Raw genomic sequence first — 27,930 nt, 5'->3', positions numbered from 1 at the left:
ATGCTGTAAACAAATCTAAATGAGAAACTCTGAGAGCAAACAGATTGCCAAACACTTTTGCCTCAGGATAATCCATCTGATTTGTCTTTCTTTTTTTTTTTTCCCACTCATGCTGCCCCCGGTTTTGGCTCCCGTTTTTACGCATACAATTTATTTTGCTAACTTGTTGCCCGCATGCGGAGCTTGAATAAACGCACTGCGACTGTTTATGCGGACAATATTCTTGGGGAAAAGGACCCGGCGGCTTTTGCTGCTTAGCTCCGCCATCATTTCATGAAAAAGAGTGTGGACTTGTCGCAGGTCAGCGGTGCAGAAAAGAGATTAGCTCAACGGGGCCTCTCTGGGCCAATATCATGCGCTAGAAGGGGTGAGGGATTGATGCCAGTGGGTTAATGGCCCCACTATCCATTTGATATTTGCCTTGATTGTAAACCCAGCTGGAGGATCGGTTTTCATTAGTTTCATCTTTTTTTTTTTTTTTAAATCACATTCCTTATGTGCAACAAATTGGCTTCGGTTTCAGGAAGAAAGAAATATGATTGATGTACGGTCCACCAAAATGGCCGACATGATGCAAGACAGTCAAACCTCAAATGGATCCTTGAATTTTTTTTTTCTGACTCAGGTACCTGTTTATTTGGTCTGCGCAGTTGAGAAGAAAGTCAAGCTAGCCTTAGCAAAACTTCAAAATCCTAAATACACCAATATACAGAACCTTGGTACCATTTTTTTTAGTATTTTGACTTCACGGTTAGACATTAGATCAGGGGAGTGAAACCCATTTTTATCGTGGGACAGGTTGTGGTTATTTTGTGTGTCAGAGGGCCTTAAAATAAATTGTGTATTTGTCACATATTTACCTAGTTTTGAAATCAGAGGCCAGTAAAATCTGTTCAAAATTGAGATGGACCCCAGAATTTTTTTTAATTTGGCTTTATTGTCACAAACATCAGCACGCCATCCTAAAATTATGTTCAATTGCGAAATTAAGGACACATGCGCAAAAATGTCAAATTCACCACACTGACATGGTAAAATGCAGTGCCTCTTCCCAGTGTTAGCGGCTAGTAGCTAGCAATTAGGCTCCAAGCAAATGCCAGATATAGCGAGCTAGCAAGATCCATTGGGCTACTTTTCAAAGGCAGTTTCACACTTTGTGGAATTTTCCATATCATATTATTTACACTGACGTGGTATGTAGCACATGTTCTCAGAGATCGTGGCTTCTAGCTAGCAGCTAACAAACAACTGAGCAAACACCCCATATAGGCTAGCAAGAGACATTGAACTACCGTATTTTCCACTCTATAAGGCGCACCTAAAAGCCTTCTTCTTTTTTTTTTTAAAAAAGCTGAGGGTGCGCCTTATAATCAGGTGCGCCTTATATATGGATCAATATTGAGATTGGGATCCGTAGATGGGGAATAAAGTGATAAAGTAAGCTTTACCTGTTTCTTTTGTGTGTTTACAGTTGAACAAGGTTGGTCATATTGACATTGAGTTATTATGCTATTGAGATGCTTAGAGTTATTATTTGAGTTATTATTGTTATTACTTTGGGTATTACTATATTGTGATTGAAAGTTTCAAAATATGTCATTAATTGAGGGTGCGTCTGATAATCCGATGCGCCTTATATGTGGAAAAAGTATTAAAATATGTCATTGATTGAGCGTGCGTCTGATAATCCGGTGCGCCTTATATGTGGAAAAAGTATTAAAATATGTCATTAATTGAGGGTGCGCCTTATAATCCGGTGCGCCTTATAGTGCTGAAAATACGGTACTTTTCAAAGGCACTTTGACCTTTGGTGAAATCCATTTAATGAAATGAATGCAGCACCTGTTTTTGCTTTTAGTGACAAAATTAATGTCACTGAGATGGATGCTTATAGATCAATTTTCCTACTGAATTGATAATTCAAAAAGGAAATATTATTTAGAATGCTGTTTGGAATAGTTGTCGAGAAAAATCCCATTTAATAGACATGGTGAAATGCAATATACCCACTTAACTTCAAAGAGGTGGCTCATTGACTCAACTCTACAAGCAATCAATCATATCGTGCCCTGCTTACAAATCCCCTCAGCTCTTGCCCTTTGACTAGCATAAGAGGCCATTGAAACCTTGACTTCCCTTGAAAAAAAATGACCCGAATCAATGAAAATGTCCACATGAATTCCGTACGGCGACGAAGCTACAACGCCGCGCATGCTATCCGCCGCTCAGCAAACATGTCAAAGCTACAACATACACATTTCATTTCCAAACATATCTCTGCGTAACACGTCGCTGCATAAAAGGGGAAGATTCGCACAACCTTCAAGTCGAAATCACTTGACAACACTAATGTCACACGCCTCCCAGCATGCGTACGCTTTAATGATGTCTAACGCGCGCTGACAGCATGGGCCGTATCGCTCCTCTCCAAAGGGGGCTTCCTCGGTTGCGGAATCCCCGCCCCTGGACGGGGATGGCGGGAGGGGGGGGGGGGGGCAAGTGACAGTTAGCCGCAGAGACTTGAGACGCGGCGGAACGCTGTTTGTCTTAGGCTGGCATCTGACAGAACGCAACGCACGGGCCTCCAGTCACGAGTGGTCTTGACTGGTGAAGTCAGCGACGGGCAGCGTAACAGATTTTGACAGCTAAACACTCGAGTAAAACAGACGGGAGTGGCCCGGAAGCGTCGTTCGACCCTGATAATTTGCGCTTAACCTTTATGCTATGCGCGGTTTATTTTATTTTCGTTTGCTTTTAACTAAGCGATGCCGCGAATAATGATTGGCAGAAGGAGACTTGAGTTCACCTCGAGCCAAGGCCATCACAAAAAATTACAGTAGCCGAGATCACCAATCGCGCTTTGAATAACCACTAGGGACGTAATTAACAAAAATTTCAAGAATCCATTAATCCGTTTTTTAATCAATTGAAGAATTGGATTTTAAAAAAAAAAAGCATGTTTGAATTTCCATTGTTTGATTAAAAAACAAGACTCAGTAAAAGTCCAAACATAGGTGATTTCTATTTGATTTGTGGTTTGTTCTACATCAGTGTTTCTCAAATAGTGTGTGTGTGTGTGTGTGTGTGTGTGTGGGGGGGGGGAGGGGGGGGGGGGGGGGGGGGCATTGAGGATGACCCCAGGGGAAAAAAAATGTTTTTGCCATGTAAAGTGTAATTGTGATGAAATAGGGATTGGCATCTTTTTTTTTTCAGGCACTTTGATGTGCTAGGGTTTTTTTCTGCTTAGACAAACCTTTCACTTGTATAAATGCGGTAAAACTAATAGTTAACAGTTGTTGTTGTTGTTTTTTTTAAAATATTGTTTTATTCTTGTGTCATTGTAAAAAGGGATACAGTTTTATAGGTAATTTACAGTTTTTATAGATAATAATCATATTTATGATCAGCAAGGTAAATGAGGGTGCGCAATATGTTTTCTTTTTCATGCGGGGGTTTGCAAAATATAATTGAGAAGCACTGTTCTATATTAACAATTGACAAATATGAGTTTTCAAAAAACGCTTTAAGATCCATCTCTTTGTTCTAAATCGGGACATTATTTAAAATTGAAAATCCAGAAAATCCACAAAGCTGAATGGATTATGATTCAGTTCTTGAGTTAGTTCAAAATTTTGAAAGACTCAACTTGAATTTGACTTGGAATTTATGAGACTTGATTAGAGCAATTTATTGCAAGTAATAAAAAAATATACACACACAACTATGATGAAATTTCAAAGAAAACTATTTTTGTGAAATAATTTAGTTAGCTGATAGCTTGCTGTTGTGTACGAAACTTGACTTGAGCGATTTTTACAACTCAAAACAACACAATTATGACAAAAACTGCCAAAGGCAGTTCAGCTACATTTGCTAAATAGATTAGCTAGCTAGCGGTTAACTGATGTTAATAAAATTTGACTTGAGCAATATTTACAAATGAAAACAACACAACTATGACTAAACCTTACAGAGAAGCTATACATTTGCTATACAGTTTAGCAAGTTAACATTTACCAAATAGTTTAGCTAGCTAAGACATAGTTAAATATTACTTAAACTTCTTATCGTTCATATTGTTAACATTTAATTTTTACAAGACAAAACAACGCAATTATGACAAAAACTTCCAAAGACAGTTAAGCTACATTTGCTAAATAGATTAGCTAGCTAACAGTTAACTGGTGTTAATAAGGTTTGACTTGAGCAATATTTACAAATGAAAACAACACAACTATGACTAAAACTTACAGAGAAGCTATACATTAGCTATATAGTTTAGCAAGTTAACATTTACCAAATAGTTTAGCTAGCTAAGACATGGTTAAATATTACCTAAACTTCTTATCATTCAATTTTTAAGACAAAGTAATTACATGACTGAGAATGCTTTGCGACCATTAAACAGTTGTTGTTGTGAATGGCAAAATGGCTAATTTGCAAATTTATTTTTTGACAGGAAGATTTATATCAAGTAGCAAAACACAGTCAAATATCTCGATTCGACCCTTTTTATTTTAATGTAGTGGACTTGTAAAGCGCAAAAAGGAAGATATCTGATCATCTTACACTAAAATAACTATGCAAATATCATCTAACGGCACCGCCATCCAAATTCTTTCGTTGGATTGAAGATTTTGTGCAAAGCACGGTAGCTTGAAAGAGGAATAATTACATCCAAATTACCTGGTAAGCAATCATTTAATTCTCCCTGTCACATTGAATAAGGATTAATTTGCGGGCAAAATATTGCACAATGAATTATTGAAGAACTCATTTCCCAAGCCAAATTAATCTTGAGGAGCGATGGTGTGGATGTAACCTGCGATAAGGAGGAACATATTTCACGAGTCGTTGGTGGTGCTCTCCGCCCTAGCTACTGATGGACTTGATCGACTCGGAGACGAGTCGTGATGTCAAACTAAATTGGAATAACATTTGAATAATAAATAGGCTCTTTATTGGCTCTTCTGCGGGTATGTGCCAAAGAGAGGGAAAGCGTTTCCTTTGTTTTGATGTTTGAAATGTGAGTTTCGGCAGCAAAATGTCTACGACGGAATAATGAAAGCGTGTGAAGAAAAGATTGAGATAGACTAGAGATGTTCCGTACTATTTTTTTTTCAAGTCAAAATACATGACCTATTCATGGATACCTCTTCAATTTGCCCGGTTTTTATTTTATCGGCGCCATGTAATCTCAAGTAAAGGAATCCGAAGTTTTAGCTTCCTGTCTTAAACGGTTTCTGTGTTACGGCTCTTCATATTTAGACTGCCGCGCTCCATTTAGGATCTAGGATTCGCTTCGTAAATTTATGACCGTATTTGAAGGCCTGAATCTTGTGTTCTAATTTAAACTCATTTTTCAACCTTAAAGGGAGTATGTGTAATTTTTCGAATGCACCCTTCAGAGCTTTAGGGTCATTACGGTAAATGCAGCACCCCCTGCTGTCCGGAGCTATAATAAACATGGCAACCTCTGGTGGAGTGCCACCCCCCACGTCATATAATTTCATTGATAATGAGATCTACGATTATATTAAAACATACTGTTGGTCGTTAAGAACACATTTATTTATGAGTTTTTGAAATTTATAATTTAATTTATTTATTTTTAGTGAAAAACTGCCTCAATCTTACACACTGTCTCTTTAAAACAAAAGATGAATTCAAAAATTTAAAAAAAAATTCCCAAATTTGGTGTGCAAGTCATAAATTCCAAAAGTGGGCGTGGCACATGAATTTAAAGAGCTGTAACTCGAAAACTGTTTGAGCAAGGAGGCTCAAACCTCCTAGAAAAAAAAAAACAGGTAAATTGCTATGGTGTACATAGGAAGGTTCCGGTATTTGTAATGGATTTCTGTCTATTGTTACAAAATAACTGGAAATTTATAATAATTGGACAGCTGATCCAAACAGCCATTTTAAAAACAGGGAAGCAAACAAATAATCTTTATTTCAGTTATTTTGATGTTCAAACATTCCCCTCAAAAATCGACAATTTGCAGATTTTTTAAAATATTTTTTGTAAAATTTTCTCTGCTGTAAATTGACACAAATACTGAAGGAAAAAGTATTGCAAAATATTCACATGTGCTGCCTGTATTGTTTTTAAATGTACCGTTTAATTAATCGCTATATTACCCTGGCGAATATTGAAATTGCCAAGTGTCCCATAAAATCCAGACTAAGACACTAACTAAATGTGTGCACCAACATTTGGAATCTTTAATGGCATGAGATTTTTGTCAATTTCAACATTTGGGAAAGAGTTTTGAAGGTGATTCCAGTTAAAACAAAATCTTTAAAATAGTTAGGGATGGGCACTATCCATTTGGAATGAAAATCTGGGTGTGCGTCTTTAAGGCATGAGCAATCGTTTACTTTCATGTGAAATATTGGAAAAAGCGAGCCCAGAGACTGAAGTTCTCTGCATTAATTGGATTAACTGCTACAGAGGTGAAAAGTGCTCATCCGCTAACCACATCACATTTCTGAATTCCTTCTAATCATTCAAAATGCCTCTCGTGTTGCTATCAAACTGCATTTTAGATGAACCGGCCAAACTGCGTGCTGTGTATCAACTAAGAAGCAGATTTGGTTTGCAATGGGAAAAAAAAATGAAGGTTTTAAAGAATGACCTTGATCCGAAAGCGGGGTCACCGAACAGGTAATACACTTTGAAAGTGTATTACGAGTTAAAAGGAAACAAAACACTCAGAAGAGAAACAGTTGGCCAGGTGGTTTGGGTGGAAAATGAACTTGTCAGCTGTGGGCTTTTCCGCGTTATTGTTCCATTCAGTAAATTGTTCCCAAACAGACTCCCACTGTCGTGTTTGGCACCGAGAACACATTTTATTTCCTCCCGTCGGGCCTCCGGTTATGGAATTGCCACTCGATCAAAATAAAATCCACTCACACATTGCAGCTACTGTATATTCTTATAAAGCCTGAGTGAGGGGATTTTTGGCCCTGATGAGATAGAAATCATCTTTCCACCAAGTCTGGCTTGGGCTATCACTGCAGGGTGTGCAAGGGTAGAGCATACAGATAAGCCCTCAGTTTTTTTTCTACGTGGCCTTTTTATAACGCTTTCAGGCAGTGCTCCTCAAATGGTACACGTGAAGGCACTTCAGGGTGTACGTGAGATTTTACAAAGTTTCTGCTGGTTTCAACAAGGCTAAATGCAGTGACAGGAACATTACGTGCTGCTTTTCAAATTAAGAACGAATGAAATGGAACATGAAAGAAATGATTGCTTAACTGGGTTATAATGACTCCTTTGCAGAAAGTTGTATGTCTGTTTTGGTACAGTTTGTATGCATGCGCATTGTTATTAATGATGCAGTTTTCCGGCAGCAGAAATAAGAGATTGTGTCACAAGCTCAATCTTTTGTAGTTGCTTAGTAAAATACACCTCGAGATACCACTACAAATCTAGTTTCTAAGTTTTCTGTTTTATTTTATTTATTTTTTTTCATGACTATGCTTTGTCCTGGTTAGGGCTGAAAAATATCTCACAGTGGGTACATCCTGTCAAAAAATATTTGAGAACCACTGCTCTAATGTGTCACAAAATATTGCCAAACTTCTGCTGAATAAGAAAGTACTATTTGGTGCTTTGAGGAAGTGATACATCTTGATTGATTAAGATCTTTGCATGTCATATATGAGCAAAGTTTAGCCTGGGTCGTTAGTGGAAATTCCAAGGAGTCTTGTCGATAGGTCCTTTTGGTGCATTCTGTTTGAATGGAATCATCTGGAAAACATTTTTTGAAGGGTTATATCAGATTAATCTGAAATGATATGATGGGATCATAATGGTATATAAACAGATTAACAAAATGGTGCAAATGTAATTAATGTAACACCAAATGTATTCATGTTTTCAGTATTGCAATGTCGTTTCTAACCCTAACCTTAGTAAGACAAAAAAAATCAATAGGAATCTGTCATATTACACACCAAAGCGTGAAAGATGACAGTTTCAAGGTTACATGCTTGCTTTATTCAGAGGTAGCAACTAATGTAGTAAATTTATTAATACGTGTGCATTGAAATTTAACATTCATTTTTATTTTAGGGTTCCAATTCTATTTCATTGGCCATACTTAAATAATTCGGGCATTGAATTTTTGTTTGTATTTTTGAAACTCTCATTAGAACGCTTTTTCTCTATGATTTCGAAAAGAAGACGTGTCACGAGACTCATGTCGCCCGTCAGAGTTGACCGGATCGCATAATGAGAGTCCCTCGGGATGTTAACGAAGCTATTAAGCGCCGGGGTGTGAAGCTCCGAGGAAGACGGCTCGTTAAAATCGCGGCACCGAGATTAAGATTCGGTGCACGTGGGGGATGAATTGTAAATAACCCACTTGGCCTGCACCCACTTCCACCCCCTTTGTGGGTTAATCAGCTTTGAAAAGACGTAAGAATAATACAAAAGGGGTGTCATGTTTTTCAACAGGTAGGATTTATTGCAAGATTTTACTGACTTTTGATAATTGTATGTAAATGTTGGTTGTGGGCATACTGCACAGTTTATAGAGAACATGGAGAGCTCTGCTCAGGATAATGCTGTGTTGTCGTAGTTAGCGTAGCGAGCTAATTTGTTAATATCGTACGGTCTAAATTACACATTTTTGCCATCATATTCATCAAAATATTCTTGTATCCATTCATCTCGTCATAGATTAATCCATACGTTCTTTAATCCATCCATTGTCCCTTCGTCAATCTGTTCATCCATCCATTTTTCCTACATTAAACCATCCATTCATTAATCCGTCCATTGTCTGTCCATCAGTCCGTTAAACCATCCATCTGTTCATCAAATTATACATCCATCCATTCACCTTTTCATTAATCCTCTTCATCCAATTATCCATCCAGCCATACATCCATCTGTTCCTATATTAATCCATCCATCATCAGTCTGTTAATCTATCCTTCTGTTCATCCAATTATTCATTCATCTATTCGTCCATCCATCCATTAATCCACCTATCATCTGTCCATCAATCTGTTCATCCATCCATCTGTCCATACATCATCCATTCCTCCATTCATACAATGATACGTCCATCATCCATCCATCAATAATCTCTCCATTCATCCATCCATCCATCCATTAATCCACCTATCGTCTGTCCATCAATCTGTTCATCCATCCATCTGTCCATACATCATCCATTCCTCCATTCATACAATGATACATCCATCATCCATCCAATCGCTTAATCAATCTATTCATTAATCAACCCATCCAGATATCATCAATTAAACTGTTCATCCATCCATCCATCCATCCATCCATCCATCCATCCATCCATCCATCCATCCATCCATCCATCCATCCATATTTATTAGTCCATCAACCATTGTCAGAGGAATCAATAAAGAAGACTAAGACAAGCCCAAACTGGACTGTAAAATAGTAAACTCAGACCAACCAAGATTGACTTTTCTTGCTCGCGAGGGACAACTGAGCTCACACACGTGTTCGCTTCAGGGCTGTCAAAGCTCCACTGTCCCCATCTGGACAAAAAGCATTGGGCAATAGAAGATAACCAAAAGCCCAACTGCATATAGGCAGGCACCTCTGCTCTAATCTAACATCTGGGTGAAGTTCCAGTTCACACTTTTCTGCGTCATCAGCTCGATCTAAGGAATGGGGTGGGATGGCATAGATCGATTGATTGCAATACATGCTATTCTAGTCAGGAGATAAACACATAACGATAACAATTTAATGTATGATTTCTTTCGCATCCACCCATCCATTAATCCATCCATTGTTCGTCCATCGATCTGTTAATCCACTTTCTGTTCATCTAATTATCCATCCATCCCTTCGTCCATCCAATATCTCTTAATCCATCCATTCATTAATCCATTCATCAACTGTTAATCCATCCATCCGTTCATGGACGGTAGAAAGAATAACCTGGAAATTTCTGTCAATATGGTAACCCCCAGCCAAACAATTGACCAATAACCAAGAAAATGCAAATGAAACAAGCTGTGTCCAATTTTTCTCACTCGGTCGTTTGAGCATTTTGACATTCTTCGTCTTCCTGCAAAGGACAACAGTAATGAGACAACCATCTGTGAACGTATCAGCAGCGAAATGCTTCCAAATACATGGGAGCTGTTACTCCTCGCTGTCAGCGGCAAGTGCACGATGCTCTTTTTGCTCCAGTGACTTTTTTAACGCTACTGATTTTTACTACCGCCTGTGAACGTGGAAAACGTTCACCTTTAGTACCTTTAATGTCCAATTGTGTTCAGCCGATGTATGTTAATGTCCTTCGGATGGCTGGTCCTTCCCATCCAAGCGCCGCAAGCGCTTTTGCTAATCCTCATGAGTGCACTGCTCCCCCCCCCTTTTTCCCCTAGAGGAGAATAATCTCCCCTCTCGTGCCACCAGAAAGTCGGAGGAAAAGATCGAGCGCCTTCGGCTTCAATTTGAACGTGCTAGAATTTTTTTTTTTTTTTGGGCCGGAGACGCCGGAAGTTCTTTTCCATTTGAACGGCTCCTGTTCCACAAACTAGCCAGAGGTGTCCCGAATGGTCTGACCTGCACCTTGCTCCTCATTTGTCTACGTTAATGTGTGCGTGTATGCGGGGGGGTTCATCGGAATAATAAGTAGGGCAGTTTTATATTTAGCGGTTGCTGCAATGACTTTGGAGAAGGGGAAAAAATTGGGTCAGACTTGTCATCGGACATTTTCTGTTCTTGTCGACCCAGCTCCCCTCGTTATGATATGAGAAAATTTTGCAGCGGCCGCCTAGAACCGGAACGGATTTTTCCATGTGAGGTAATGGTGCAGACAGCGGTCGCCTGCTAAAACCGAAACAATTGTTGACGGGGGACAAGCGTTTCTGAAAATCAATACAGTGATCCCGAGTTACTTCGCGCCTCCTCTATCACGCGGATTTTTTTTTTAAATTAAAAAAAAAAAATAATAACCCTAGTGCCTAGAGATGTTATGTGAAGGTTTCCTGCATGCCAGACAGACGAGGTAACTAAACTCACTTGCCACGGACACTCCTCAAACGTCGAACTCCTGCAGTACACATAATCATTTAAATGTTAAATTATTAAACCTTAGACAGTAACTGTACTGTTATCCTTTTCCATCAGTTTGGTCTTACGAAAAGCCGCTGTTATATCAGCGGAAGTCTAATTAAAGCGAAGCCTGTCGCTGACCTAACATGATAACAGAGTTTGCACTTGCAATTCCAATTTATTACAAAAGAAATTTAAGAGATTTACAACACTCCGGTGAAGCCGCTTTCTTCCTCTTCCTTGCATCTAGATTACAACTCCTGCCCTCATTGGTCAATGGTCGTGCCGAGAGCCAATCGCATGTCTTGTATGAGTGCTCATCTCCCTCCTGAAAGCGTGTGTGGGTTTCTCCTACAAGGGCACTCCTACAAGGCACGAGATTGGCTCCTAGTGCCAATACTGACCAATAACAGTACAGTTACTGTATACTGGATTTCATCATTTCTGGTCCCCATTAACCAGGAAAAATGAGGGATTACTGTACATTTTCCCAAAACCTCCGGAGGACACAATGGACCAATCATGGCTTAGCTTGTGACCTGGTTTGGACCAAATCCTCCAAATATAAGCTTTAAGACATAAGCATAATCAGTTTTAACAAAACATTAGCAATGTAAGAGTGATTTCCATGTTTGTGGACCGTTCTGAAAAACATCAAATGATCACTTCAAATGGACATGATTGTCTTTGTCCTGCATTGCAAAATAAAAAAAATATAGATTTTTTAATGGTTTATTATTTGTTTTAGTCTTTGCTTTTCCCACCAATCAATTTGCTTTATTCTTGGGGGTGGTGTTCAACGTTTGAAACACGGTTGCCAAAAAACAGGCCTACCAAATGTATCTAAGCTTACTCTTTTCATTTTTAATGGACAATGTGTACAATTTAGACCGTTTTTCATTACGCACAGCAGGAGGTGCTGCATTTACCACCAGCCTCCGGAGAAGTGCCCCCCCCCCCCATGTAATATCATTTCATGATAGCTAGACCTACGATTATATTTAAAACATACCGGTGGTCGTTAAAACGACATTTATATGAACGCTTTTTAAATTTAGAATCATTTCATTTATTCCTCTTTAATGAAAGACGGTGTAAATCTTACACATTGTCCCTTTAATGTTTTGAGATCAAATCTTGAGGCGACATAATGATGCACGGCTCCCGCAGTCAGGAAAGAGGAAGGTTTTATTTTTTTTACTATTTTCAAAGAGCTCAAGTGTTAGAGAGCTATTAGATATGTTTTCAAGCTGTTATAGAAACTTTAAATTGGTTTATAATGTGTAAAAAGCAAATGGCATGGGATATTGCGGATTTTTTAAAATGTTTATTGACATATGAGGTTTACATGTACAGTTATAACAGCCCTCTGATGGAACCATAAATATGGCCGGTGACAAAAACGCTTTGACATCCCGAGCCAAACGCCACCTTCGAATGGCGACTTGACTTTAACAATGCGTTTCTATTATGTTACGGATGCGGAAAATCAATACCAATTACACTGTATGCTTTTTTTATTTCGTTACCTAACCTTGCCATTTCCACTTTGGAGAACATCCATCCGAAGTGCACCGCTCTCACCCCAGGGATGAGTCCATCGGGCTTGTGACAGTAAAATTAAAAGGTCTTCTAAAGTGCGTGGAATGAAAATTAAACCCCGCAGCCCCTCCCCGGTGACCCATCACCAAGAATGCCGACATAAAACTCCGGCTGAAGCCTTGAGGTGGAAAGGCTATTACGCTGAGCCGCACTTGAGCGCTGGGGAGTTCTCAGCCGAGGCGGCGGCGGCGGCCGCTTCGCCGCTACCGTTCAAATGAATAAGCTGTGTACGTTGCTCTGTAGGAGCACACTTTTATAGCGCTGCAGCAGCCACCTCGGGCCCGTGCAAATGACTCCATTTGACCTGCCTGGCAGATATTTGCTTTCCTGCTTACGCACGCTACGGATGTTCCAAACTCTGATCTCTTGGACTTTGTTTTGAACTCTGAGCACTTTTGAGGTTACAGTTTTTTTTTTTTAATTCATTAACATTTCTGAGGTATTTTTTCCCATCCTTGGATATTTACATCAAAAAAATGTCACCAAAAGGGAAAGCATTGAAGGATGACACTAGGAAGCTGAAATTTCACCTAGATCGTGACAGTATGTCAAATTCAACATGGCATGACCATTTAATTAATACGAAAAGGCTAAAATACTGCCAGCATGATGTGCAATGAAATCGGTCATAATCTGAGGTGAGCAACGTAACATTTTTGATGGACCTGTTAAAAATCTTAACTTTATTTTTTACTGTGGGATAAGCGGACTACGTTTTTAAATACAGTACAATAGAAAATAAAATCTGCCCCCGATGCAATCCTTTAAAAAAAAAAAGTAATAATGCACTGCCCATCATGCAAACCAAGTCCCATTCAACATGTTAAATGGAAAAGAGCCACTCTACCATTAAAAAAAAAAAAAAAAAAAAGTCCCCATTTATCATCAGAAATAAAAAGCATATTCCCCCTCGGGCTTCTCATGCCAAACCTCTGCTTTTTTTTGCTTAACCTTTTTAGCACATGGACTCTTCATATTAGACTGTACTTGAATTAAATGTGGTTATTTTAATCCAAATTATGCCGAAGATATTTTTTTCATTTAATTTTTCTTTACATATTGGCCTTTCACTCGCTATGTTTTACTCATTATCCTTTGAATTCCACCACGCACATTTAGTCTGCCAGTATTTTCTTTTCTGGAACAACATAAAATATCCTTTTTTGTGTTCCCCTTGTCTACTGCTGCATCTTCAGGAAATTACTTTCTTCGAGCTTCTGATTGGCTGATATGTCCGTGGGGTTAGATGCACACTTTAGTGAATGCTCCCAGTTGGACGCATTGATTTTTCCATCTTTAATCATCAGTAATCATTTTCTACTTTAAACGCTGTCTCGAAACGGCCCTGTCCAGATCACCTTAAATCTTAGGTAGCTCCAATGTGTCAACACATATCCTGTAAGCCAGAAACTAATGTCCTCTAGAGTGGACAAAAATAAAACACTTTGGCTCAGTAGGATTTATGGCATTATGTTACATTATCCATACACCCATCTATCATCCATTATCTATAGCTGCTTATCCTCACCAGCATCGCAGGCTTGCTGGTGCCTATCCCAGCTCGCTACAGGCAGTTGGCGGACACCGTGAACTGGTTGCCGGCAAATTGCAAGGCACACAGAAACGAGCAACCATCCATGCATGTTTTTGGAGTGTGGGAGGAAGCGCCTGGAGAGAAACCATGCGGGCTTGGGGAGAACATGCAAACTCCACACAGGAAAGCCCGGAACCAGCTGGATTCGTACTCGGGTCACTGAACTGTGAGGCGGGCGTGTTAAACAGTGCTCCGCTGAGCCGCCACGTTACATTATATTACATTACATTATATTTATACCATCACATCAAAGAGTGTGAGATTTTAACAGAGTTTCTACAAAACTGATGTAACGCTTTTTAAGCCCAATTTGGCCTTTTGCGCTAGATTTATCTTAGGAAAAGTATAACAAAAACCCACTAGGAGGCAAAAACTGACTATAGATTGCAAAAACAGGTAGAGGTTTAAACGACACCATGTGTTCATTCCTAAATGCTTTCAAATGTGTTTTATATGATGGCAAAGTTTACATAGGGGATCAGTATAGCTATCAATACTGAGGTAAAATAGGAACACTGTTTTTATCTTTTTAAAATAAGAGCAAATTAAATGGAACACCAAACAAACCTATTGCTACACTGTGATAATAAGTTTGAAAATCACTATACTATAAAATGAATAGATGGACTAAAAATGTGCATTATCTTTATGGGCATTTTCATCTTTGTGTGCCTAATATCAGGTCCAGGGAGCGGTCGTTAAAATGAGGACAGTAGAAGACATCGTCTATTCGAAGCACGCCCGTCACCCCTTATCGCGACCGGGGTGCCCTGCGCGCTTCTGAGAAGCGTCTCCCGTCCTGGCCAATTATCCCATGTGAACGTTCGGGAACGATAATGACGTCCGAACACCTCACCGAGTGGGCGGAGACAGGAGAGGGAGGGGGTGGTACCCCGGTTTTTGGGGGGGGTAAGCGAGCAGGAGCGGATGAGCGATAGCTGCGATAAATTGCCGAAGCAGAAGCGCTTGAGCATAAAATTAGATTTTACAAATGTGTTGTTACCTGACAGGACTCTGACAGAGGAGCTACAGCGACATTATAGGCCGTCGCAATGAGCGCTACTAATCGTATCAAATAAATAAGAGCGCCTCTCCGCCCTCCGCGGAACATAATTAAAACGGCTAGGCCCCGTGTTCAATTTATATGATAATAAATGACCCTGTGAAAAAGCTGCCGACAGTCACCGTGCACTTTTCCAACCCGATGTATCGCTTTGGGCCATAAAAGAATATACTACTCTTTCATATTTTTTTTTTTTTTTCCATTTGCAATGGTGATAGCTTCAAAGAATCCGGTTATATTTAAACTTGCATCTTCCATTACCTGCTCCCTATCTCGTTTTCCCGTTGCGTTACGTGGCTGATGATGTGCAAGGATAACGTGCGATCATGAATGTTCATGGGCGGAAAATGGAAGAAACATGAAAAATAAGCTTGTCCTGATTTACAAATGACATGCATATACACTGTATGAATAAATTCACACTATATAAATTCACAGCCTTCGCTGAAAAAAAATGATGCAGTATATGGGTAATAGCCAGGTGACTAATCACGCTAAATAATAATAATAATAGGGTTGTGCTGCTTTATAAAGGTTAGCTTAACACGGTTTATGAATAAATCATATTTTCTTAAAATTTCTGCTTCAGAGCGTTGGGTTTCAACCTTTTTTCAGTGACGTCGTCAGTCATCTGACGTATATAGCCGTCAAAGGCAGTGAATGAGTTGTTTCTCTGTCTTGGCTGAATGCGAAATCGCTAACGTTAAAATGCTACAATGCGTTGACACTCAGATTGAACACTAACATCGCAGCAACACATTTAGATAGACAATAAGGCATATTCCTTTGAAATACAAGCCGTCGATCATTGCATATGAATTTAACACATAGCCTCATGTGCATTTTTTATAAATAATTCCCTTGTGTATTTCCTTCAAGCTTCCACTCAAATAGATGTCATACTCGCATTTGATTAAAGTCACGTAAGATGAAAAAAAAATTGCTTTTCCACCTCATGCTGTTATTTACTAAGGCGCTACTGTATTCCCTCAAAGCCTCCACGCTAACCGACATCATACGTGCAGGTATAAAGTTGGTAAATAATTCATACTGCATTCCCTTCACGCCTCTACTCACGTTGATGCGGATCTATAAGAAACAGGCGTCCATTTCCTTAAAAAGAGAAAATATACATCTATACAGTACGCATATAAACACTCATAGACATGATGCACCCTAAAAATAGTCAAATAAATCGGCTTGTGCCTTGTGCGTTCATTTTAAAAAGACTACGCTCGCGTTTTTTGTACCAACGTGGTACCTGCTTTTGAGGGCGGTATAACTAACATTTTTAATGAACTTTGTTTTTCTTTAACCCATTCAACGTTCAGTGGCATGAGCTCTATCCATACAAATGTACCGTAATTTCCGGACTATAGAGCGCACCTGATTATAAGCCGCAAGCCACTACATTTTAGAGGAAAACCGATTTTGTACATACACAAGCCGCACCTGCATACAAGCCGCATGTAACATGTAAACATATTTACAAAGAAAGACGGTACACAGAGAGAGTTTTCAAAGTTTTAATAATATAACTTAACAATAATAATATAACTTTCTTCCCAAACGGTGCCTGTGACAGGGCAGTAAAACTGTAGCAACATGGTAGCAACATGGTAGCAACACGCTAGCGGCATGGTAGCAACACGCTAGTAACACAGTATAACAGGTCTGGTAAAACAGGTCTGGTAAAAGAACATACTGGTAAAAATCACGGTAAGCCGTCTTCATCTTCCTCCTTTGAACTGAAGTCATCAAAGTCATCTTCCTCAGTGTCGGAATGAAACTGTTATATAGACGTCGTCACACACTCCCTGGTCATCCAATTCCCCCATTCAACACGGAGCGCCACTTTAAATGCACGATTCACACTAATGTCAAGCGGCTGCAAATTCTTCGTTGTGCCCCCAGGAATCACAGCTGGATTGGAGTTTGTCCTGCGTCATATGCCTTTCTTTTTGCATTTTCCATGATGAGGGTATGTTCACGCTAATTTAATTTATGCACAAGACAGGAAGTTGCAGTCTTCCTCGACGCATATATTCCACCGGTCTTAATCTTACCTTTTCTACTCGAGCGCCCCTAGCGGCCGTTAGAAAAATTACATAAATTGGCCGCATCACTGAATAAGCCGCAGGGTTGAAAGTTTTGGAAAAAAAGTAGCGGCTTATAGTCCGGAATTTACGGTAGTTTTTATGAAATACAAGGCAAAATACACAACTTGAAAAAGTGAGTCAAGCTTACCGCTCACCACTCATACAGAGTAACCACAAGTGCATTCGCACTGGTTTTAAGCAAGTTGGTATTTTCTTCTAGGAGTTGACGCGAGGAAAAAAAAATAACCATTAAGTAGTCTTCGACGCCACCTACTGTCTTAAAGTGTTACACACAAGTCATTCGCGAAATTTCTGTCTGTTGACTTATCTCAACCAGCGCTAAAGAGCTTGGTTCAAAAATTGCAGAAAATGCAATACAACACAGGTTTATTATCCATTGAAAAAACGTGGATTATAATGAGTATGGATATGACCAACCTGGTACACTTGAACATATGCGTCACAATTATTTAGTACGCCAAGCTGCAACAGTTTAGAATTTGCAGCATGCTTGTATTTTCAACTTTAACATGATTATATAATTAGTGTGAAATTTCAACTCCTTAGCGTTTTTTTTTTTTCCCCAAAGCTTTCGCCTTTGATTTCACAAAGAAATCATGGAAAATGTCCCACATTGGTACCATGCATGCACGAGGGTTAATCCATTATACTTCATTAGCGCAAATTGACACCTCATTTAATCGTAATGCAAGTAATTGCAGGAGAAGAAAATATACTTGTGTTAGCATTGAGACAAAAATAGACGTTTTAGAAATGAATTCATACTTCATTTCCTCAAGGCTTCCCTCAATAAAATAAATAAATGCCAAACCTCAATTACAAAATCCTTTTTGCTGTGGGGGAAAAAAAAAAAAAACAGTCCCGATTCCCATTATTTTGGCTGATAGAGCTGTATTTTGTTCACGACAAAATACGTGCCTACCAAAACAAACGAGAAAATATGCTAGTCATTCCGTGTAGTTTATTAAATGACACTGGTCGATCATTTGCCCCGATGATTATTTACCACAATCGGCCGTGACAACACAAAGTTAAACGCGCCATTAGCAGAAGAATGACGAGCACGGCGGCAGGAAGACAAATGGGAGCGAGCCATACGCATTAAGTACACATTCTTTCCTTGGAATACCCACATCATTTTTTTTTTTTTGGTACGCCTCAAGGTGAGAAATCTTCAGGCGTATGCGTCTCATGTTTAATTCATGACATCAAGTCAATAAACCCGGGAATGCCTTCAAATCTTACAACTCATAATGACCGCCATAATCCGCGGCAAAACACATGCAAAGCTGCAGTTTAAGCTTTTCATGTGATGAATATCACATATCAGTTGTACTAACTGAAAGGTAACTTTTCAGCCACAAGGGTTTTGGAGGGTTTATATAAAGTATGTAAATGTAATATGTAAGACGCTAGCATTTTTAAATACGTTTTTCGTCGAACAGCAGGGATAAGATCATTGATAATATTATCGTAGTGACTTTTGAGCTTCATATCGAACAGACTGGTGTTAGCATGCTGGTAAGAGTGAAGGCTAGTACTGTAGTTACAAAACCAGAATTGAATAAGACGCTACCATTTTTAAATACATTTTTTGTCAAACATCAGGGATAACATCCACAATGTTGATAATACTATCATAGTGTCTTTCAAGTTTCATATCGGAAAGACAGGTGTTAGCATAGCAATAAGAGCGAAGGCTATTACTCTAGCTACAATACTAAAATAGATAAACAAGCTTCTGTTGTTACCACAGCAATGATTTTGATGTTTTGTTTTTTTTTTGTCAACTATCAGGGAAAACATCCACAATGTTGCTAATGCTAGCAAAGTGGCTTTCTAGCTTCTTATCTCAAAGACAGGTGTTGGCATGGTGGTAATAGTGAAAACTAGCCTTGTAGCCACCACATTAGAGTTGATTAACAAACTAGCATTTTTACCAAATTTTTAATTTCTATCCATGATAGCCATCATTCATTGAAGCTAACAAATGGACTCATGCGGGACTGTCAAGATTATTGCTATTGCATCGTTACAAATACTTACAGACGGCGTTTTCTTCCTGAAAACGGCGATGAACGGTGTCGCCGTTAGGGTTTTGTCTTTGTGGCCTTTTTTTTTTTTTTTTTTTTGTGAAAGCGAACGCTGCCTTAGTCTGGGGGTGACGGGAAGCTATTCAGGGGGAGAGTGTGGGGAATTCCAAGCACAAAAACAAGAATAATGAGGTAGTTGCACTGGCAGTTAGCGCTAACAAGCTCAATGGATCGTACATCCTGTCAGCAACCGTATGGGCAACAAACCAGCCCAAATATATATATATATATATATATATATATATATATATATATATAATATGCTATCATCCTGATTCACCTACTGAAGTGAAATTACCAGATACCCAATTTCTAGCGGTAAACATTATGAAACAAAATCATCAGGCAGCATGAAAGCAAGAACCAAAACAACCCGAGGCGCCGTCGCGTTTGGCACGCTGTCGTTCCGTCCGTCACTCACATCTCTCCCTGTGAAGTCAGTCAAGGCGTGTTAAAAATAAGCGTTTTCATCGGTACCGGCGCCATTGAGAGCGAGCCGACTTAAGCTGGCTCGCAGGCAAAACAGCGGAGCGCGCGCGTCTTCGTTCGACACGTGGACCGGTTTGTCTTGTTATTTTCGACGCTACCTGGAGTCTAAAATGTCACTTTTTGACGTTGGACAGTATGTTACTCCCTGAAAGCTCTGCTTACATCACTTCCTGTTGATGACATTGTTTGTGTGCAGTTAACACATTTAATCCCAAAGATGTATTAAGATAAGGTCCTCCATTTTTGTTTTCAGTTTTTTCAAATGTTTAGCTAAAGGTCGGTCTAAACTTGCTTGTATTAATGAAGTCAAGTACTAAATAATGTACTACTTCAGTATCTAATATATATATATATATATATATATATATATATATATATAATTTTTTTAATATAATTTAATTAATCAATTACTTTCGAACGTAATTGCCTAATTTATTGTTATATAATTTATTTAGTACTTAATTACATAAAGTAATGATTACTTTACTACCTAAAGTAATTGAGTGCTTTAACAAATACATTCAGTATCAGGCATTTTTAGAACTTCCTCTCAACAAACATTAGAAAAAGTTTCCTTTGAAAATGGAACTAAATGATGGTGATATCACCTAAAAACATTTGAGAATTTTGTAAAGAAACAGACACCCCATGATGACAGGGTGGAAAACACGTTTTTAAAATTGATTTTGAAAGTAGAAGATACGGGAGGACCTTTTGTGGTGTCTCTCAAATTGTATTTTTTTTCTAGTTTTTTCTAGTTTATTTAATCTTACTCAGTTCCTTTTCTGTCATAAACACCGTTAATAGTTTAAAACTCCTGTCAGGCACGAAATTCACTCCTTCCATTTGTAGAAATGCCTTTGTCAAAAAGTGCAGTTTGACCACAGTGAGTACCTTGCTTTATGCTACTCGCACGCTGAGCTAATGGCAGCTCACTAAAAGCAAATTAGCGTTTTGCTTTTGCTGATCAAATTTGTTAAAGTGCTCTTGAGAAATGCGCATTCTGCCCTCTTTTAACAGTCAAATTAGTGTATAGTCCAGCAATTACTTAATGTACTCTAATGTAATTTAGCCCGCTGTGCAAAATGGAAAGGATTCATTACTTTTAATGCGAGGCGTTGCAACAAGGCCGTATGCGCGTCGCGCTAGCTTAGTTGCGATGCTACAATACCGTGAAACAATATTGTAAGGAAAGGTCGCACCCTGTGATATTGTGCAGGGTGTAAACCTCTGAATAAAACAATTAAATAGAATGAATTCAGCGCAGGGGTTTTTGCTTCATGTTTTTTTTTTTTTTTTGCTTCAATTCAGGGGACATTGGGTTTGTCATGGCCAGGTGGCAGTCAAATACATGCAAATACGATCAGAATCAAGGTATTTTCAAACGTAAATCTTGCAATATTTCTTACCTACAAAAATAAATAACCTGAGATTTTGGGAAATGATTTAAACCATAAAAATGGACCAACATTATTTTAAAATGATGTGATTTGTTTTTTTAAATTGCATCATAAAAACATTTTTTACTTCTAAACAAAAAAATTACAAACTGTATTTCTTCAAATTCTCTTCAAATTTATCTCTACGTTTTGAGCAAAAATTAACAAAATTTATCACCTAATTTTGCACTTTTTTGAACCAAAAACAGGGGAAAAGCAATGAATATAACTTTATGTCCTGCAGTTTTCATTTAAAAAAAATAAAAATAAACCGAAACAAAGTTGTACCATATGTACCCATTTATTCTTGTATTGTTTATTTTTAGTTTGTTTTTAAATGTTTAAATAAATACACAATGCACAAATGGACCATTATATTTTAGGCAATGATGGAAAAAAATATAACACTAATTTTTAAATATTGTTTTATTGTACCATATATATATATATATATATATATATATATATATATATATATATATATATATATATATATATATATATATGTATATATGTATATATATATATATATATATATATATATATATATATGTATATATATATATATATATATATATATATATATATATTAGTTTCCTTGAATGATGAATGCTTTGCAGTGTGTTTGAGAAATGAATTTATTCTGAAAGAAACACATACTCTAAACGTACACGCAAACATGGTACTTTGCCTCTTTTGCATGAAATAAAAAGACCCGTTAAAAGAGCGGTGAGCCACTCAGATGTTTTGCCCTCCTGATGGAACAAAACACGGTCTCTCAATCCATTACGCCGTTGCACTTCAAAGATTCCCTGTGTATTTATCTCTGCATTTCTCTCCATTTAGTCGGACCAAGTCCGCCGTCTTTTTGAACATGATCGACGCTAATGTGTTTGTTTTTTGTGCGTGTGTCTTTTTTTTTTCTAATATGCTTTCATCCAGGCGGGATTTTTGAGCAAACAGATGGACCCGTCTCCCTGGTCAGTGCCGAGGAGCTGGCCTTCAAGTTTGCCGTCAACAACATCAACAGAAACAGGACCTTACTGCCCAACACCACGTTGACCTATGACATACAGAGGATTAATATCTACGACAGTTTCGAGGCATCCAGGAAAGGTGAGGGGTCAATCAGGAATTTGCTTTATGACACAAAGTCAAAATGACAAAATAAAGAAACATTTAAAATGTGTGGTGATGATGAAAATTAGACTGCAACCGCAAAACCTTACAACTAAACAAAATTCAGGGAAAAAAAACAAAATTTACGTGTCGTACATGTAGAGACTAAATATAAAATCTCACGCAAAAAAATTCTAAATTTAAAAAACAACGATGAAAAATGCAGCAAAAACCAAGACAAAACAAAATCACAATTGAAAACATTCCCCGAAATGGAATTTAAATCAAAATGAAAATACAAATATTAAAATGACAACACTGGACCTTTTAAATTATAAAGCCAATTAAAACATGACAAAAGTGATTTAAATAAGTTGGGGTAAAAGACAAAACTACCATTTTTTTGGCAAAACGTTCAAAATGTGACCCCCCCCCCCCAAAAAAAAAAAAAATCCTATTATTAAATGCCACAAAAATCTAAATTTGATAACCAAAAACTGAGAAAACTTTAAAATATTAAAAAGAAATATAAAAAACTGAAAAGGAAGTTCTAAGCTTTTTATTTAAAAAGTGAACAAACCAGGACAATCTTTTTATTATTATTGCAAAACATTCAAATATGATAAAAATTGGTTTTAAAAAAAAGTTGACAAAAACTATAAAAATGTAAGATATATACATCTGTTGAGACAGCTAGAACAGCATTATTTACATCAAATTATAGAAATATACAATAAAAATCTGGATTTTCTTGTAGAGGAATTCTATTGTAGTTTTTACATCGTTGCCAAAGTGTTGGTTTTTATCGTGCATGGTAACATACAAATACCAGAATTTCACACCAAATCTAAGGGTGCGTCTTATACACAGGTGCGTCTTATGTTTAGGGAGTTACGGTAATAACGTTTGACTGAAAGCACGACATTTGACAAACGTATACGACAATAAAAAATCCACCCAAAAATAACCGAAAGAAAACCCCTGCGAAAACTTTAAATTTCACCAGAAACCAGAAGATTTCCCCCAAAAAGCGCTATCAAAAAGCGCCATGAAAATATGGATGTTCGATTTTCCCAAAAGCGACAAAATGAGGAAAATCTAGCAAAAATCTTGGGTTCACCTTTTCTGTGGTTACGGTTAGGGTTGTCATCCAGCTAGCAAAGAAGCTAGCATCCAGCTAGCAAAGAAGCTAGCAAAGCGTCCCCGTGTGTGTTTCCGGCAGCTTGCGACCAGCTGTCCCTGGGCGTGGTGGCCATCTTCGGCCCGTCGCACAGCTCGTCGTCCAACGCCGTGCAGTCCATCTGCAACGCGCTGGAGGTGCCGCACGTGCAGGTGCGCTGGAAGCATCACCCCATGGACAACAGGGACACCTTCTACGCCAACCTGTACCCCGATTACTCCTCGCTCAGCTACGCCATCCTGGATCTCGTGCAGTTCCTCAAATGGAAAACTGCCACCGTGGTCTACGACGACAGCACGGGTAATTCACCGCGCCAACTGATCAATAAAATCCAGCGTTTCCTTCTCCGCAATGGCGACGGCGTGTGTTTCAGGCCTCATAAGACTCCAGGAGCTGATCATGGCGCCGTCACGCTACAACATCCGGCTGAAGATCCGCCAGCTGCCCGTGGACACGCAGGACACGCGGCCCCTGCTCAAGGAGATGAAGAGGAGCCGCGAGTTCCGCATCATTTTTGACTGCAGTCATCACATGGCCGCGCAGATCCTCAAGCAGGTGGGATCAAACGTCTTAACTGCTATATTATTAAGAATTTGATACCCTGCAAAAATGCATTTTTTTGGTATTGATTTTGCTTTATTGATGTTTGTTTTTTTTTCAGAAAATGTATAAATTTGATGCAAACTTTAAAATTTGGAAACTCCCAAAACAACAAAAATGTGGCGTTGAAAATTGAAAATAATTGCATGCTAAAATTGATGATATTTTGACAAAACTGTCCATCCAAATGTGCCCTAAAATTGACAAAATTTTGAATTTGACCCGAAAATTGAAAATGTCATAAAATACTGAATTCGACCAAGCAAATGAAAGACTGAGATTAAATTTACATTTTTCTTTACATTTTTTTCATTTAAATTTAGAAATTTATAGATAAAAATAGAAAAACAAATGGCAATAGGAAACTCAAAATTTCACTCAAAGTTTTTTTTAACAGCCAATTAAAAGTAGAAAAAAAAATTGACTTGACCAAAAAATTATCCAAAAATATGATGAATAGTACAGGGAAAAAAAATATGTATAAAATAGTATGTATTTAAATAAATACATATATAACTTTGGCTTAAATCTTACAATTTGAAATTTACCAAAATATGAGAAAAGGTTTGATTTTGATTTTGAAGAAGTGCATTATAACTAATAAAAAATACATTTGACAGTCAAATAACAAATAAAAAATCTGAATTAGGAAAACTGACATAAATGTGAGGATACAGCTAATATTCCAATTGAAAATTCGCACCCCTGAAGTAATAAAAATGTAAATCCGACTAGGAAACTAAAAAAAATGCAAATTTTGATCAAATTTGAGAAATCTGCATATGATGAAGCAAGCATATCAGCTCATTACTTTTATTCAAGCGTGTGTATTTTTGCACTCCGTGAGTACTTTTGTCCAACTATGCTTCGCGGTAGCGGAGGTTCTTCTCCTTCCATCCTGACATCTTTTGGTGTCACTTGGCCCCACCAACATGACCTTTGCCCCTTGGCTCAAGCAAAACAAACTACTTTGGCCGCTCTCCCTCATGTCTCCTCTTCATCCCCTTCAGTGATCTTGACGGACAGCAAAAAAATAATCGGCACGTCCTTAAGGTGAAAGAAGACAGCTTTTCCCGAGAACGATAGCGGCAAGATGAAGCTCGGGAGCATCTGTCCGTTTCTTCACCTTTGATATCACGTCATGTCCATGCGTTACACAATTTCGCAACTCGCAACCAAGAAAGTATATCAAATCGTCACTTGCCATTTAAAAAAATGGAGCGCCCGTTAATCTGTTCCATGAGTTTCGAGGTAGTATAAGAAGATGCTCAGTCCTCATTAAATCTTTCGACAGGAGAAACGATACAACTGATAGAATGTGTAGTTCAGGTGTTGCACTTGGAGACGTTGTTCTTGGAGTTGGCTTTGGTGTACCTGTTGAGGGATCACTTCTGCTAAATTAGACAGATATTGGCCCAAATCCAAATATATAAATAAATAAATAAATAAAATAAAAAACAGGAATAGAGCAATAAGGGCAGTAATAATGAAGCACTAGTAAATGACTGGACTTACATTCGGAGCATTTTATGGAGTAGATGAAAGTACAACATATCATGTAGTGCAAAATATTATGTATTTAGCAGCTTTCCTGTACTGTGCAGGATTTGTAAGGTGTATGTGTACATGCAGTAAAGAGACTGGTGAGGAGGCAGATTAGTGCGTGATACATATACATCCATATATAATGTGCTAATACATGTGCTAATACATATTTATCCTACACCCAAAATTTTTGCATATTTTTTCAAATATGTTTTTCTATACATATTTTTATATATTTATATATATACGTAATTAATGTGGATATTCATATACCGTATTCTCGCACTATAAGGTGCACCTAAAAGCCTTATTTTTTTTTTTTTTTAAAAAAAGCTTTTTTAAAAAAAAAAAAAAAAAAGCTGGTGGTGCGCCTTATAATCAGGTGCGCCTTATATATGGATCAATATTGAGATTGGGATCCGTAGATGGGGAATGAAGGGATAAACTAAGCTTTACCTAGTTCTTTTGTGTGTTTACAGTTGAACAAGGTTGCTCATATTGACATTGATTATGCTATTGAAAGTTTAGAGTTATTATTTGAGTTATCAATTTGAGTATTACTATATTGTGATTGAAAACTTTTGAAAATATGTCATTAATTAAGGGTGCGCCTTATAATCCGGTGCGCCTTATAGTGCGGAAAATACGGTATATGCAGCCTATGTGAATATACACAAATGTCACATTAATAATAATTAAAAATAGTCTTTTATTGGAAATGTGCAACCCTATTTATATATGTATATATATATATATATATATATATATATATGTATGTGTGTGTGTGTGTGTGTGTGTTATATGTACATCATTTACTACAAGCCAAAGTGTACTAGTTTTTGTACTACTGTACTCGTGTACTTGCGTTTTTGTTTTGTTTTTTTGTTTTTTGTTTTTTTTTTGCTTTTTTTTAAGTTCCGACCCAAGCCATGACTCAGACAAGCTGTATAGAAAGCGGATGGCTGGATGAATGCAAGGATATAAGCAATCATGTAGCAAGTCCGTAGATATCCTCTTCCCCTCCTCCATTAAGTTTGCTGTCACTTGCTATTAAGATCTCCTAAAACGCATCGTCTGCTCCCCAAGTTATTGGGATGGAGGTTGACGTAAATCCGCTCCTGGCCCTTCTCCAAAGGGGAAAAAAAAATGCCAGAGGAGGTTTTCAGTCACATTTTTCCATCCGTGTGCCACCGTCTTTGAAATGGGCGGCAATGAAAGAGTCTTTTTACCAGTAGCGATGGTTTAAATACAAACTCGTTATAGCACATATATAGCATCTGATTATTTTAAGTATAATACAGTACAGTAATACAGTAAACCTACCTGAATAATATTGCAATGTCAAAAGAAAGATTATTATGAGTGTCAAAAACCAAACATCATGTTTGGAGGTGGTGGTTAATCCATTGAAACGACATTATTGTTTTAATATTATTTAATTTTTAATAAATTATAATATATATATATATATATATATATATATATATATATATATATATATATATATATATATATATAAAATTATATTATTAATATAATAAATTATATTTGTTTTAATTAATATCTTTATTTTAAAAAAATAAAAATATTTAATATACATTAATCAATCTATAAAAATATCATAAAATCATTTTAAATAAATATATTTATTATTTATTTATTTATTATTCACCATTAAAACTATAACATTTTTAAAAATGCATAGCTTTTTTTACTTGTTTACAAAATTTAAAAACTAAACTTATTATTATTACTCACACATGCACATTTTACTTCAAGTTATAGTCTTATATTTGGCGAGGAAAATGTACAAATATAATATTATTTATGTTGCAATACGACAATCGCAGTCCTACAGTCTCAGTACGAGTTGCAGAAGAGCAACAAAACTGTCAATTTATTATGACAGCAATAAATTCAACCCCATAAAATTATTTTTCAACTTAAAAGAATTTTGTTGCCATATTGCAGTAAAAGTCTCATCATTTTACAAAATTAACCCTCATGCAGTATTTTGA

At 37.5% G+C, this 27,930-nt stretch overlaps 1 protein-coding gene across 1 annotated transcript in view; it reads left to right on the top strand.

The window, feature by feature from the left end:
- The window catches only part of grik3 (glutamate ionotropic receptor kainate type subunit 3), a 105,384-nt gene that overhangs the window by 30,000 nt on the left and 47,454 nt on the right, over positions 1-27,930 (top strand). The window contains exons 2-4 of the mRNA XM_088409745.1: positions 22,411-22,584; positions 23,810-24,067; positions 24,141-24,322. Of these exons, the coding sequence (XP_088265871.1) occupies positions 22,411-22,584; positions 23,810-24,067; positions 24,141-24,322 (614 nt within the window). The remainder of the gene's footprint in view (positions 1-22,410; positions 22,585-23,809; positions 24,068-24,140; positions 24,323-27,930) is intronic.

This window comes from Hippichthys cyanospilos, chromosome 3 (genome assembly GCF_059441005.1).
Source record: "Hippichthys cyanospilos isolate Australia breed blue-spotted pipefish chromosome 3, RoL_Hcya_1.0, whole genome shotgun sequence".
Taxonomy (NCBI): Eukaryota; Metazoa; Chordata; class Actinopteri; order Syngnathiformes; family Syngnathidae; genus Hippichthys; species Hippichthys cyanospilos.
The sequence above is the reverse complement of the archived record's forward strand: the minus strand, read 5'-3'. Positions and strand labels throughout refer to the sequence as shown.